Genomic DNA, 14,926 nt, shown 5'->3' with positions numbered 1-14,926 from the left:
AGTTCGATTCCAGCGGAAGCTGGTTCAGGTAGCCAGATCAAGGTCGACTCAGCCTTCCATCCTTCCAAGGTTGGTAAAATGAGTACCCAGCTTGCTGGGGAGAAAGTGTAGTGACCAGGGAAGGCAATGGCAAACCATCCTGTAAAAGGTCTGCCCTGAAAATGTTGTGAAAGCAGCATCACCCCAGAGTCGGAAATGACTGGTGCTTGCACAGGGGATCTTTCCTTTTCCTATATAGTGCCATGTCTAAAAATGTAACCAAACCTGAAGCATTTCTGAATGGTATTCTTTCATGTATTTCATTGAGAGTGGCTCTCATATTATATACTCTCTTGCTTTTTTATTGGCCTACCTGATTGCTCGTTTATTCCTTCATTGTCTTGATTGTAAGCTGAACTTCTTAATCAGTGGCATGAAAGAAGCATTTTAGTATCCCTTCCACATTTGATGAAAAAAATTATTTCCACTGATTATAAAAACTAATGAAAACATGGTGTTAGAGAAAAAAAGAAACAGAAAGTGTTCTGCTTTTCTAGGCATGAGTATTAAGGAACCACCCTAAGCAGGGCTACTCAGAATCCTATTCAAGTAGTTTTGCCAAATCCATGTTGGGAAATTCCTGAAAAATTGTGGGTGGAGTCTGAGGAGGAAAGAGACTAACCCTGACAGCAGCTCTGAGTTGAGAAACATGTTTTTGGGTCATGTTCATGACTTCTCAGTCATGCAAGCTCCAGTTTGGAAAATATCTGGAGATGGGGGGGGGGAAGTCTGAGAAGAGCAGGGGAAGAGGAGGGACTGCAATGGGGTATAATGTCATAGAGTTCACCTTCCAAAGTGGCCATTTTCTCCAGGTGAACTCTCTGTCACCTAGAGTTCAATTGTAATCCCAGATCTCCAGCCACAACCTAGAGGTTGCAACCCTATTTCTCACACCATATGTTGTCTGAGTTTGCAGAAGGCCATGTTTATTAAAACTCAGAGACTGAGATTATGCTGCAGACTCACAAGAAGTGGCCAAGTTCTTCTAAAGGGCTGGATACTCCCTTGACCATAGTTATAGTCATTGGCTTCCTTAGAGTTTATCAATTAATAACAGAAAAATAACTCGCCATCTCGGAACATCCAGGAACCTGCCTTACAATGCAGAGTTCCCTGGAAAACTAACTGCAAGTGAGGTGAAGGTCATCGCCCTTTTGTTAACCCATTTTGCTACTCTGGAAGTAAAATCAGAGACCCAGGAAAGGCCATCAAACCTGCCTAATCCTTTGTTAAACTAAGACAAGCCAGTATTCCAGGCAGGTAACAAGATTACCACAGGTTGACATTTCCCATATTTGAACATGGTTAATCATATTTTTATATTGTTAGTTTAGATAAGGAATGTGCCTTATTGGGATGTGCCCCCCCTTTTATCCAAATTCCCCAATAAACTCTATATTCTTTTTTAAATATTTAAACCAGATTTTCTGCCATCTTTTCCCTCTGAAAACTTACCACTCTTTCTGCCACCTTTTTAGGGGAACGATCCCAGTTTCCCACTCCCTGTACCAGGAGCTCAGTAGAATATAATGTCATAGAGTACACCCCTTAAAGGTGTACTCAGGGGGAACTGAGCTTTGCTGTTTGGAGATCAATTGTAATTCTGGGAATCTCCAACCTAGAGGTTAGTAATTCTAATCTATTTAGTGGGTTTTACTCCCAGGTAAGTGTTCCTAGGGTTATGTTGGGGATGGCCAGACAACTGGATCAGCAGAATAATAGAAAGGAGAAGATATGAACATTCTATGGGATTTAAAGATACCACTATACAGATCTTTGGCTAGCAACCCTACCAGAAGTCTGCATAATTATTTTTTGTAAACCATTTCCTGTTCTGCTGGCATTATAACATGAAATGTAGTTCTTTAGCAGTAATAAGTGTATCTATCAGCATCTAGCAACATAAAGTAGCCTTCACAAGAATGTGGCAGTCAGTTTGCATAGAAAGCACTGAGAAACCTTCTGTGTTCTTAAAATGGAAGAATCTCATCATGGTCTTTTAAACATTCCCCAAGTGTCAGGCTAGCCTTAAAAGATTCAAGTGGAAGGAGGGTAATGTTTCCAGAAACTCATAAAAGTTTTTGAAGCCTTCCAGCTCTCTGATTTTACAGTAGTGGAATGGTCAATTTGTGTGTATACAAAACAGTGAAGATGAATAGCTGCTTAAGGCAGCTCTGTAGCCAGGAATTTTTTTGCAGTGGAGTGATGAGTGTGGCAGATTTAATTAACAGATTAATTAAATTAACCTCATTAATAAAATTAAGATGGCAGGAAGCTGGAATGGAAAGTTAAAATGAGCCTTAAGATGACCAGAAGCAGAGGAGGAGGTGGGTACTGTAGCTTTAATAAGTTAAAAGGTAAAGGATTGTGAATAGGTGTGCACCCGCCACAACCCTTAAAGGCACCGTAGTCCTATTCACCTTTGCATCTTATCATCCTACCTGGGTGTGTATTTTATCTCACCTAGCTGTAAAGACTTAGGTTGGTCTACACAGAATGTGTTTCTCCCTTCTAAAGGACTTGAAATGTACCTGGCTATAAAGCTGAACTGATCTGAGGAACCCTCAGCTTATACTTCCAGGTAAAAACATCTGACAGTAAAGCAGGAACCCTGATGGTTAATTCATTGGGGGTGGGGGGACCTGAATATTTTCACAGTTATTTTTGTGGCTCTTCAGTTCCTGGAAAATCATTTGTCTGCCTGCATGCAAGTCAGATTCATGAGATTTCACAGCTGCACAAGCCCATTGATGTTTCAGTGGCAAGGAAATCACTACATTATTTCAGAACTCAGCTGTTTGAAACATGCTGAATGCAAATCCATTGGTAAGTTACAATGTGTTAAATTACTCTAATTAAATGCTTATGTAGCATGACAGAGTTCATGATATTTCATTGCATATTATAGATCAGGCACCTACTCTCGTAAGCAAGTGCTGTGTTCTTGATTTTATTTTTTTCTTCTGTGTAGGAATGAAAAAGAATGGAAAGATTAAACTTTTCAAGTTAATTGCCTGCCAGACATTTTTTCCTTGATGTTGTCTTTTGAAATCTCTCTAGGCCTCTCTGGAAATCAAAGACTATGAAGCAAATGGTAGATATGATCAGACTTCTTTTTTAAAAAGGCATCTCTGTGGAAAGTGGGGTGGAGTTAGTACTAAATGGACCAGCTGGTATTGTTAAGGCTTTGGCCACAGAGATCTATCATTCAAATTGCATTGAAGGGATGGGAATTTGAAGCACTTCTATTCAAAAGGAATAATGCAAGATAATGCAGTCCATGTGTTAACAGGTTTGGATGAAAGTAGCCTTTTTGTCATTTCCTACCCTCTTTTAAAAAAAAAACAACAACCAAAAAACAGGGTTTGGTGACTGGGACGAGAGGGAGAGTATTCCATTGTTACTATGGAGTACAGTGTGGCAGAACACATGCCCCAAGCTCAGTCACAAGTACTTGAAGTTAGTAGCATTTCAGCATGTGACCTTGGAAAGTTGTTGCCCATCAGAGTGGATGAACTTCATTTGTGCATACATATATGAGACCTTGAAGCTGACTACATGGAAACTGTGGAATCCTTTGTCAATTTTACCTCATCAGTGTTCAGGTAAATCCTCACAAGAAAAGTATGTGTGAGTTAAGGTTCCAGCTCCAGGTTGGGAGATTCCTGGAGATTTGGTGGTAGAAACTGGGAGGGTGGGGTTTAGGAGAGAGGGGAAGGACTTCAGCAAGGCATAATGTCATAGAGTGTCTTCTTTTGTGTGTGTCCTCTTTTGGCCTCTTTTTTAAAAGAAAAAAACTGATGAAAATGTCTCCTTTTTTGGGTTGGAAGGTTAGGATTAATAGCAATTACCTCAGCTTAAATAGTGAGGGTATTTAAAATGAGATTTGTCATAGTGATCGCTTATTTGAAGTAGTCACTCAGGAAATATGCCCTCTTTTTTGAGAGCCAGTGTGCTATGGTGGCAAATTCCCTACTTCTCCACATGAAGCCAGCTGGGTGACCTTGGGTTAGTCATAGTTCTCTCAGAGCTCTCTCAGCACCACTTTAAATAGCATGGAACATTTTTCATAGTTAACTCACTTGCAGGAGAAGGAAATGAAGAAATAATTCTTATTGATCTTGCAAAGTGTTATAGCAAGTTGAGAAGACAGGTGATTTATTGCATTCACTTTGTCTAAGCAGAGAAGAAAAAATGATGGTGCCATGGGGGAAAAAAGGATTTTTATTATGTTTCACTTATCGATCCCTATGAGTTTTGCATGCTGTTTTGTCAGGGGATCTGTAACCTGTGGTTCTATAGCTTGTTACAGTGGAAACATACGGGAGGCAATTGTTTTACAGAGTCCCCCTGACAAAGCGGCATGCAAAACCCATACTGATCTCTGAGTAAAATGTAATTTTAAAAATTCCTACTGCACAATAGGCTTGCCAGTCCCCAGGTCCCAGTGGGGGTTATTCCGCTTTCCCAGTCTCCTTCCCGCCCCCAGTCAGCTGGCCAGCGGGGGGGGGGGGGAAGCCCCGCCCCCAGAGGACCATGTGCCTTTGGAGGCTTCAGTCTCCGATTGAAAGGCTTCCTCTTGGGATTGTGTGTCTGTGTTACTTTGAAGAAGTTGGCAGCAACTTGTGAGTAGAGACGCCAATCCGTCGCTTCAGAGTCGCCAGAAAGGGGGGGGGGGACGTCTGCTGAGCACATTATTCCCTATGTGGAGATCAATTCTCATAGGGTATAATGGGGAATTGATCTGGAGGTTTCAGGGGCTGGGGGGGCTGTTTTTTGAGGTAGAGGCACCAAATTTTCAGTATAGTATCTAATGCCTCTCCCCAAAGTACCCTCCAGGTTTCAAAACTATTGGATGGGAGGGTCCAATTCTATGAGCCCCAAAAGAAGGTGCCCCTATCCTTAATTCTTTCCTATGGAAGGAAGACATTTAAAAAGGTTTGCTGACCCTTTAAATGTGATGGCCAGAACGCTCTTGAAGTTCAATTATGCTTGTCACACCCTTGTTCCTGGCTCCACCCCCAACGTCTCCTGTTCCACCCCCAAAGTCTCCTGGCTCCACCCCCAAAGTCCCCAGATATTTCTTGAATTGGACTTGGCAACCCTACTGCACAATCATTTTTCTTTCTCTAATACCTCTGTATTAGTACATTTCCACCTACCCTTTGCAGTGAATATACCAGGGGTCTCTGAACTTTTTCAGCCTGCAAGCACCAGTGGAATGTTGTGGCACAAACACAAAATGGATGCCACTGGAGGCAGAGCCAGCTACAAAATGTCAGGAAGTGAGGTTATGCAAAGCTATATTAGCAGCTCTTCAACATTTCAGGCAGAAACTCTGCTTAACTGTCTTTTTAAATTAACATAGGCTGCAATCACACACACTAAATAATGCACTTTCAACTCATTTTCAATGCATTTTTCAACTGGATTTTGCCAGTTCACACATAAAATCCAGTTGGAAAGTACACTGAAAGTGGATTGAAAGTGCATTATTTAGTGTGTGTGATCACAGCCATATTGTTTTTAAAAACTCTTGCTTACACATAGATTACCTTCAGTCATACAGTCACACACACAGTCTATGTACTGTGGTGGCAGCTGCTGCCAAAGCATATTTTTTTTAAAGAATCTGCACAGCCAATTCGATTTCAGAAGCCCTGTGAGGCAAAATCCCCACCTGGCTCCACCCAGTGTCTAAAAACTCCTGGAAGGTGCCAGGAAAGGTGCCATGGTGCCCACTGCCACCATGTTAGTGACTGCTGTGCTAGAGAATCACCTGATGCAATGAGTCACTTCCAGGTCACACTAGAAGTGACAGTATGTCAATTCCCCTTATCTTTGCCTGACATTTCCTCCCACTCCCAGTTAACTGGCAGAGAGGGTGGAGGGCAACCTAGACATAACCATGTAATATAGGAAATCACATAATGAAAGTGTTTTTCAGTGCGTTTCTTTGCAACTGAATAACCACAAAAGCTCTCCAAATAATGAGTTAATGGGGAAAGTTTTCTTGTCATGCATTTCTGGCATATTACTATCCCTAAAACTCTAATTTCAGAAAACACCAACTGGTGCTGAAGGCCGTGGCAGGGTGGCTTAAGCTGAGTCGACTGAAACTGAATCTGACAAAGACAGAGGTTCTTTGCCTGAGCAGCCCGAGAAGGGGAATCCCCCTACCAGCTTTTGATGGTGCACCACTTGCAATGGCGCCCAAGGTCAGAAGCTTGGGGGTGCTACTGGAACCTTCATTGACAATGGAGGCCCAGATAGCAGCCACTGCCAAATCTGCTTTTTTCCATCTTAGGCAGGCAAGGCAGTTGGTCCCTTTTCTTTACCGTGGCAACCTGGCAACTGTGAACCATGCTACAGTCATCTCGAGATTGGACTACTGTAATGCCCTCTACATGGGGCTGCCCTTGTCTCAAATCCAGAGACTGCAGCTGGTGCAGAATGCAATGGCTAGGCTGTTATTGGGGCTCCCCATGTGGGAACACATACAGCCTGGGCTGTGAGAACTGCACTGGCTGCCAATAGTGTACCAGATTTGCTAGAAGGTGCTGGTTATTACCTTTAAAGCCCTATATGGCCGAGGACCTGTCTACCTTAGGGACTGTCTCTTCCCATATGTTCCCCAGAGGGTACTCAGATCAGGGACACAGAGCCTGTTATCGATCACTGAGCCGAGGGAAGCAAGATTGAGGACCACTCGAGAAAGAGCCTTCTCTATAGTGGCCCCCTATTGGTGGAGCCAACTTCCAGAAGAAGCAAGAGCCTTGCAGGACTTTGTCCAGTTCCTCAAGGCTTGCAAGGGAGCTTTATTTCAACTTGCTTTTAACTGATAGCTACATATGAGGATACTCAAGAAGACTGAAGTTATTGGAATGTACAATTAGCACCAAATTGTTTTAATATGTTTTAATTGTTATACTGTTTAAGGTTTTAATTAGTTAATGTTTTATTGTTGTAAACCGCCCTGAGCCTGCTCCAGCGGGGAGGGCAGGATATAAATCCAATAAAATAAATAAATAAGAACAGACATGGACAATTCTGATCAACAAGCAAAAATGGAACCTCTAACATAAAGACTAATTTTCTTTGATATTCTGTTTTCACTGGTTTCTCAGTATATCAAAATGTGTTCTGGCATCTGCAAAAATTGACTTTATTGCAGTTGCTCTTATATTAATGCTGAAGTATCTACAAATGTTTCCCTTTCTATGGGGCATAACTTCTTAAAAGGAGAAGACCTTCCAAATTTAAAATATATATAATTGCCTCATTTGTGTCATTTGGGATACCAGTGAATCTTAATAATAAACTAATAATAAACTTTTATTTATACCCCGCCCTCCCCGCCTAGACAGGCTCAGGGGCGGCTAACAAGACATGGTAAAACCATGATACAGATAAACAATAGATAATATAATTAATAATTTAAACAATAAAACCAATAAAACAATGACATTAAAATACAGTCGAATGGCATATAGGATGGCTCGGTATTACTGATCTTATCAGGAGTTCTGTCTTAAAAAGCTAGCTGGAAGAGGGCAGTTTTGCAGGCCCTATGGAACTGGTTAAGATCCCATAGGGCCCACACCTCTTCCGGCAATTGATTCCACCATTGGGGGGCCTTTGTAGTAATGTTTTAATGTAATGTAGTAATGTAGTAATGATTTAGTAATGTTTTAATTAAGTATTGATCGCTTTTAATATGCTAATTTTAATGTTTTATTATTGTATTGTTTATTCACGGATACTGTTAGCCGCCCTGAGCCTGCTTGGCGGGGGAGGGCAGGATACAAATAAAATTTTACTTACTTACTTTTACTTACTTTGTAGAGAACGCCTGTTCTCTGGTAGCTTTTAATTTAGTTTCTTTTGGCTCAGGGATTTCAAGAAGATTTTTCGAACTTGATCGCAGTGTTCTCTCGGGAACATATGGAGAGAGGCGGTCCCTAAGGTAGGCAGGTCCTCGACCATATAGGGCTTTAAAGGTAATGACCAGCACCTTGTAACGAACCTGGTAAACAATTGGCAGCCAGTGCAATTCCCACAGCCCAGATTGCACATGTTCCCACCGAGGCAGTCCCAGTAGCAGCCTGGCTGCTGCATTTTGCACTAGCTGCAGTTTCCGGGTTCGATACAGGGGCAGCCTCATGTAGAGGGCATTACAGTAGTCCAACCTCGAGGTGACCGTTGCATGGATCACTGTTGCCAGGTCGCCGCGCTCCAGGAATTGCTTCTACCAGCAATTCAGTTGACTTCCAATGACTTTCTTTTAAGCTTCTTAACTTCATTTCAGCACAAATCCACTAAACAAATATTCACAGGATTTTTTCATTTAAAGTTGTTTCTGTCCTCTTCACCTACACATTTACTTCCTGGAGTGAACAGTAACTATCCTGGATTATCAAACATGGATTTTATAACACAGCTTTTTAAACTTCTCAGCAATTACTAGGACAGAGGGACATCAAGGAGTACATTATTGACTATGAATATTTAAAAGCATTAAATCCCACTACATCTCATAAACCTCTTAATTTTTACATTACAGTCACAAAGTAATTTCAGATCCCATTATCCGCAACTTGCTGTTTCAGCCTCTGATCAAGACCAAGGTTTCCAGAGAAAACCCTGTATGGAGGTAGGGCAGAAAGTACTTGCAGGTCCCTGGAGCTTATTAGGTTTATTGGTAAGCAGGAAGACGTACACTACTGAAGTTGGGGTTCTGGAAGAAGAGACAACTCATGGGGACCATAAACAGATCATGCAGGGATGGATGCAGGGCTATGCCTAATAAGTATGTTGCCATACATATTGCTCCAGTATTGAACGTGGAACATTCCTGAATGCTGCTGCAGAAAGGAATGCTATAGCTCAAACCAATCCCATCTGAGAGCCAAACAATACATTTGTTAGGGTTTTAGGTGGAACTAGACTTTGTTTTGCTGTAATAGAATAACATTGCTACTATTGTTCTGTTTGTGTGTTCGTTTCTTTTATTCTCTGCTTTATTCACTGACACTCAAAATGGATTACCAAATTAAAACTCATGTGGTAAGAACAGTAGAATGCATACAGCAAACAGTGGACTACAAAATTAGAGAACAGATTGAAAGCAGTATAAAATATATACAATAAAATAGAATAACAAACCTGGATTATATGATGCAGCGGTGAAAACAAGATGATGAAGACTGCAGACATTCTGCCACGGAATTGCTTTATTAAAGTACTAGGACTAAGGCCCATTGTGGAGAAAAATACAACGGGCTCTAGAAGGAAGCTCTGGCAAGTGCCCCCTCATCCTTGCCGTCTTCCCACCCACCCAAGTGAACTCATTCACTTCCCCCCACCCTTGGTATCTTCCCACCACCCCAACTTCTCATCCCCCAGCTACCCCTTACCCCCAACCACCTCTTCCTCTCAACTACCCCTGCACCTTTGCCACTCAACTACTTCCCACATCTGTGGCATCCACTCACCCTCCACCCTTGCTGTTTTCCCACCCCACCCCACAACCCTTGGCATTCACTCACCCCACCCCCTATCCTCACTATCCTACCACCAACCCTGCAGCTGAAAGAGATGTCAGCTTCCGCTCCCCCCCCCACATGAGTGTGTGTGTGCGCATGTGTGTCCAAGTGTCTGTAGTGGCTTAAAGTCCTGAAACAAGCACAGATTGCAGTTGACAGAATTCCTGAGAAACAAAAGGCTCCAGATAACAAGCAAGTCAGCCAAAACAACATCATTCTTTCCCAATGATGATTTACTACCGTATGTGTTTAGTCTATCTAGAGGTTCTTCACAAAGTATAATAAACTATCCTGAGGCATAAGAATCTGGATTACAGATTCTGAATTCATAAAAGATATGCTAGCAAATGTGACAGCATTAGCTACCAATGCAAGTATTTTAGCTTTGTATTGTACAGGTCTGCTCACGACTTAAGTTCGGTCCCAGTGGAAGCTGGGTTCTGGTAGCTGGCTCAAGGCTGAATCAGCCTTCCAACTTTCTGATGTCAGTAAAATGAGTACCCGACTTGCTGGGGGTGAAGTGTAGATGACTGGGGAAGGCAGTGGCAACCCACCCCATAACAAAAAAAAGTCTGCCAAGAAAATGTCATGATGTGACGTCACCCCATGGGTCAGTAATGACACAGTGCATACACAGGGGACTACCTTTACCTTTTTATTGTACAGGTAAAAATATAATTGTAAGAGCTCAGGGTTGCATTCATCACACTCATTTCACTGAGGGTTTGGTCCAAAGAACTTCTGGATGTTTTGCCTAAGACTTTCATTCTCAGTAAACATTAGTTGCATATTTGCTTAGTTTTTAAAAAAGATTGTTGGCTTTTGATAAACCTCAACAGTTGCATATTTGCCTAATCCAAATGTGTTGGCTTGGCAGTCCTGTATTGGAAAGCTGGCGACTTGTTCAATTTGGCTTTCTCCTGCCTTCTGGTCAATACTGAAACTGACTCTGCACATTGTAAAAGGCATTTTTCATTGATGAATAAGCAATGTTAACTTGACTGAAGGCTAACTGTCTGGTGGATAAAGTTATATAATCATTAAATCATGGAAGCAGAGCCATGGAAGAACTGAAGATTCCCTCCCCCTCCTTTCATTTGTTGTTCCAGTTTTTAGTGGAGCATGATTTGAGTTCAGTATCACCTTAAAAACCAGCAAGATTCCCAGAGTATAAGCTTTTGAGAGTCGATGACAGATGTTTCAGAATTGAGACACTTTGTTCTTTTTTCATTTAAATTCGTTTTGTTTTTTTCCATCTTGGGGTTCTCCTGAAATAATTGCAAGATTTCAGTACCTGTCAGTCTGACATTACTGACAAGTTTCAGGGGGGCTTGACAGAAATAGTGGGAGAGCCACTGGATCAGTAAGTGGCTGCAGCTGAGGGGGGGGGGGAAGTAAAATCAAAGCATACAAATCAAATGTGGGTAGAGGAAGTCCCCTTTCACTCACAGCACAGCACTGTTTACCTATCATTGTGAAAACTGTCTTCTCCATGTTGGGGACACATGACTTGCATGTTTCATAGGAGAGCTGGGAGGGAATACGGGAGATGCACACATTCTTCACAAACCCTAAAGCATCTTAGCTGTGTCCAGGTGTAACAGTGAATGCACATGCATTATGAATGTGTGTGTGTGTGCCTGGTTGTAAAGAACCAAAGCACATTCACTTTGCAGTTGAAACCAAGAACAGTACCTGGATAAACATGGTGTTTGTATCACATGTTCAGTAGCATATGTGTTGAATTTAACAAGAGAATTATTCAGTGAATGTATTTTAATAGATTAAGTGTACAATGTACATCATTTCAGCAAATCAACATCTGCTGGCCCAGGGGATGTCCACAGCCTCAAGCAGCCTGGTGAGATCAGGGCCCTGCTGGTCCTTTTACAATTCCACAAGGCCTGCAAAATAGACCTGATCCACCAAGCCTTTGAATGACGTGGCAGGTGCTCCAATTAAACTGGCCTCCCTTGCTATCTTTAGGCACAGTCCAGTTGAGCTTGACTATATCCTACCAGCCCAGTGGCTCCAGCTTTGAGAATGTGGTAATCTAGTCAACTATGTCACCTGCTTTTAAATTAGATTAAATTGGAGAGGGATGGTGGCTCAGTGGTAGAGCATCTGCTTGGGAAGCAGAAGGTTTCAGGTTCAATCCCTGGCATCTCCAAAAAAGGGTCCAGGCAAATAGGTGTGGAAAACCTCAGCTTGAGACCCTGGAGAGCCGCTGCCAGTCTGAGAAGACAATACTGACTTTGCTGGACCAAGGGCCTGATTCAGTATAAGGCAGCTTCATATGTTCATATTGTTTTAATGATTGAATTAATTATGTTTTTGTTGTAATCTGCCATGAGCCTGTTCATGGGGAGAGTGGAATAAAAATCTACTAAAATAAATAAATTCACAGTAACTTGTGAACCAGGCTCCTGTTGTACTCTTATGGAGGGGAATCCAGGCTTTCTGGGTGTTATTACATTCAGTTTGATCCAGAGTTTTAGAGTCTTCAAATCACCTGCCACCCTTCCGCTTTAATTATTTTCCTTTTACATTTGTGGACTTACTCTGCTCATTTTGCATAGCCAAACTTTTATATTGCCTGCTGAAAGTGTTTCAATTGGGGGTGGGGCTCTCTGATCAGAGGGCAGCCGGAATACCAGTGCTTAGCTAAATGTATACGATTGCTTGGAAATCATGTCAACACTGCAAAATCAATACAAATTTAAATTACAAGATGAGGCAAGCAATGATATGTAAAAATTTAAAGTGCTGTCAGTTCTCATGCAAATTGCTGCACCTTGTGGCTTTGGAGGAGTCTTTTAAAACACATGAAAACTTCTACAAGTTTCAAACACCTGTGGAGAAATGACCGGATCAAAACTAGTTTAAAGAAAAAACATTGCTGCAGCAGCGCCAGAACCCATCTCACCAAAACAAATGTAGATGCCTCAGGCAGCAACGATGAAAAACAGTTGTGAGAATGTTAGGTAATGTAAAAGGTGAGTTTCCAATGCGGTGATAGAGCATCACAAACAGTGTAAAAACACCCATAGTTAAGCTCATTGACAATTCAGATGCAAGTGCTGCATCTGCATGCAAATGAAAGTCACTGTGATGGTTTGAATGTTAGACTAACAACGGTTAGATTTAAATCCAGTAACTCATTAGAGACCAACAAGATTTTCAGAGTATGAACTTTTGAGAATCAGAGCTCTCTTTCTCAAGTATTGGATGAAATGAACTATGTCTCTCAAAATCTTATAGCCCTCCCCCTGGATGTTGTTGGTCTCTGAGGTGCTACTAGATTCGAATCTAACTGTTCTATTCAACATGAACTGTTCAGATCAACATGGCTACCCTCTGAGAATAGGAATGGGGAGATCTGGGTCAAATACCCATTCTGTCATGATGCTCACTGGATGATGTTAGACTGGTAACTCTCTCAGGCTAAACTACCTCACAGAGTTGTTGCTGGGATAAAGAAAGCAGAGGAAAATGTTCATCATCCTAAACTTCTTAAAGAAAGGGGATGATAAAGAGGATTAGATACAGGTAGGTGGAATGGATGGAGTCCAAGGTTCATTATTGTGGTTTCAATTTTAATTTTACATTTATTTTGTATGTAATTAAATCTGATGGGCTTTGATTTATTCAGGAAATATTATTGAAAAACAGACGTACACATTCCATTCTATGAAGAAATAGCTTTCTTACTTATTCAGATAAAACTAGTAAACACACTTGCATCCTGAGACACAGGTATTCACTTCTGGTTTCTCCTGGAAAGTGTACATGCACACACACATAGAGATCCAACCACCAGCCAAGGCACAGTCAAGCATATAAAGCAGAAACAGAATCTACCTTGACACACATCTGTAAATAGGGTTGCCAAGTCCAATTCAAGAACTATCTGGGGACTTTGGGGGTGGAGCCAGGAGACTTTGGGGTTGGAGCCAGGAAACATTGGGGGCAGAGCCAGGAGCAAGGGTGTGACAAGCACAATTGAACTTCAAGGGAATTCTGGCCATCACATTTTAAGGGACCACACGTCTTTTAAATCCCTTCCCTCCATAGGAAACAATGGATAGGTGCACCTTCTTTGGGGGCTCATAGAATTGGACCCCTGGTCCAATCTTTTTGAAACATGGGGGGTATTTTGGGGAGAGGTACTGGATGCTATGCTACAAATTTGGTGCCTCTACCTCATAAAACAGCCCCCCCCAGAGCCCCAGATACCCACAGATCAATTCTCCATTATTTCCTATGAGAATAAGTCTCCATAGGGAATAATAGAGTTCCCTCCCCCAACCCCCGCTTTCTCTCTCTCACTCACACTCATGCTCAACTGTCTCTGGTGCCTCCACAATGAGGTCTGGAAAGTACAGGGGCTATGCTGCTCTCTTTTACACACACACTCACTTGTCTGAAATGAAAGCAAAACAAATGGAGGGGCTGCACTCCAATGAGGTCTGCTGTTGCTAACCCTTCCTCATGAAGTACTTCCTGCTCCAATTTAAAGGAGCACACATTTTAAAACCGGACCTGTTTGCAGGTCCTGCCGGAGCTCTAGTGGTACATGGTGGCTGGGGGGGAGGGGCTTCCCCTGCTGTTCAGCTGGCTGGGGCAGGGGGAAGCCTGTAAAACCGGGAGATCCCCCACTGGAACCTGGGGATTGGGAAGCCTATCTTTAAATCATCCTTCAAATTGGTGGCAATGTGTAAATAATATTTAAGAGATTATACCTACTTAAGATAATAGCATTGTTAAATTGTATTTGCTGTGATCTAAACAAGATATTTAAAATGGTAGCATATATTCAAAATCATAATGTATTTTCAGTAGAGTTTGGCATTCCTTTCTGCACATCTAATTTTTTCCCTCCTAGCAGAGCAAAAGCAAACTGTAAAATTCCACTTGCCATTCCAGAGAAGCAATCATAACAATAAAATAGAAGTTTTTCTAACAATGCCAGCTTGCATCCTAAGCAGGAAACAAGAGCCCTTTTCTTTATAGCTAAGGCAGGAGACTTCTGCACCATCAGGTTTTTTTCTTTACTGGGGGGAAATGTAAATTCCCTATGCAAATTGCAAGGCTGTCGTTTTGTAAATGGTTACTGAGAAGCAACAGGGACAGAACACAGAAGTTAACCAGATTACATCTGTCCATCTCCACAGTCCTTTTAATGAATTTTACTTACAGAGGCCTGAATCTTGCCATGTTATATTATCACTGCAAGAACCCCACAGTTATTAAATTAGTATCCACCCAGTGCAGCAGCCTATGGAAATGAGGAAGGCTTATGATGAAGTGGCCACAGTGCCAACCCCGAACTGTTTGAACCA

The 14,926-nt window shown here is 42.0% G+C and overlaps 1 protein-coding gene and 1 long non-coding RNA gene across 5 annotated transcripts in view; one reads left to right on the top strand and one right to left on the bottom strand.

The window, feature by feature from the left end:
- LOC132574744 (A-kinase anchor protein 7-like) overlaps positions 1-1,611 on the bottom strand; it is a 68,239-nt gene extending 66,628 nt beyond the window's left edge. For 2 of the 4 annotated variants that reach the window (XR_009555647.1, XM_060242979.1), the window contains exon 1: positions 353-619. Coding sequence is in view for 1 of the 4 variants with exons in the window: in XM_060242980.1 (XP_060098963.1) it covers positions 1,495-1,575 (81 nt within the window). In the remaining 3 variants the exon portion in view is untranslated. Of the gene's footprint in view, positions 1-352; positions 620-1,494 lie in introns of those variants that run through there. The other 2 variants (XM_060242978.1, XM_060242980.1) reach the window with 1 other exon arrangement.
- An 816-nt stretch (positions 1,612-2,427) lies between these two features.
- Positions 2,428-3,328, top strand: LOC132574743 (uncharacterized). The gene is made up of 3 exons (XR_009555645.1): positions 2,428-2,620; positions 2,718-2,865; positions 3,011-3,328. It is a non-coding gene; the product is annotated as an uncharacterized LOC132574743 (long non-coding RNA).
- The last annotated feature ends 11,598 nt before the right edge of the window (positions 3,329-14,926 follow it).

This window comes from Heteronotia binoei, chromosome 7 (genome assembly GCF_032191835.1).
Source record: "Heteronotia binoei isolate CCM8104 ecotype False Entrance Well chromosome 7, APGP_CSIRO_Hbin_v1, whole genome shotgun sequence".
Lineage (NCBI taxonomy): Eukaryota > Metazoa > Chordata > Lepidosauria > Squamata > Gekkonidae > Heteronotia > Heteronotia binoei.
Note: the sequence above shows the minus strand (reverse complement) of the source record. Positions and strands in the feature narration are given on the sequence as shown.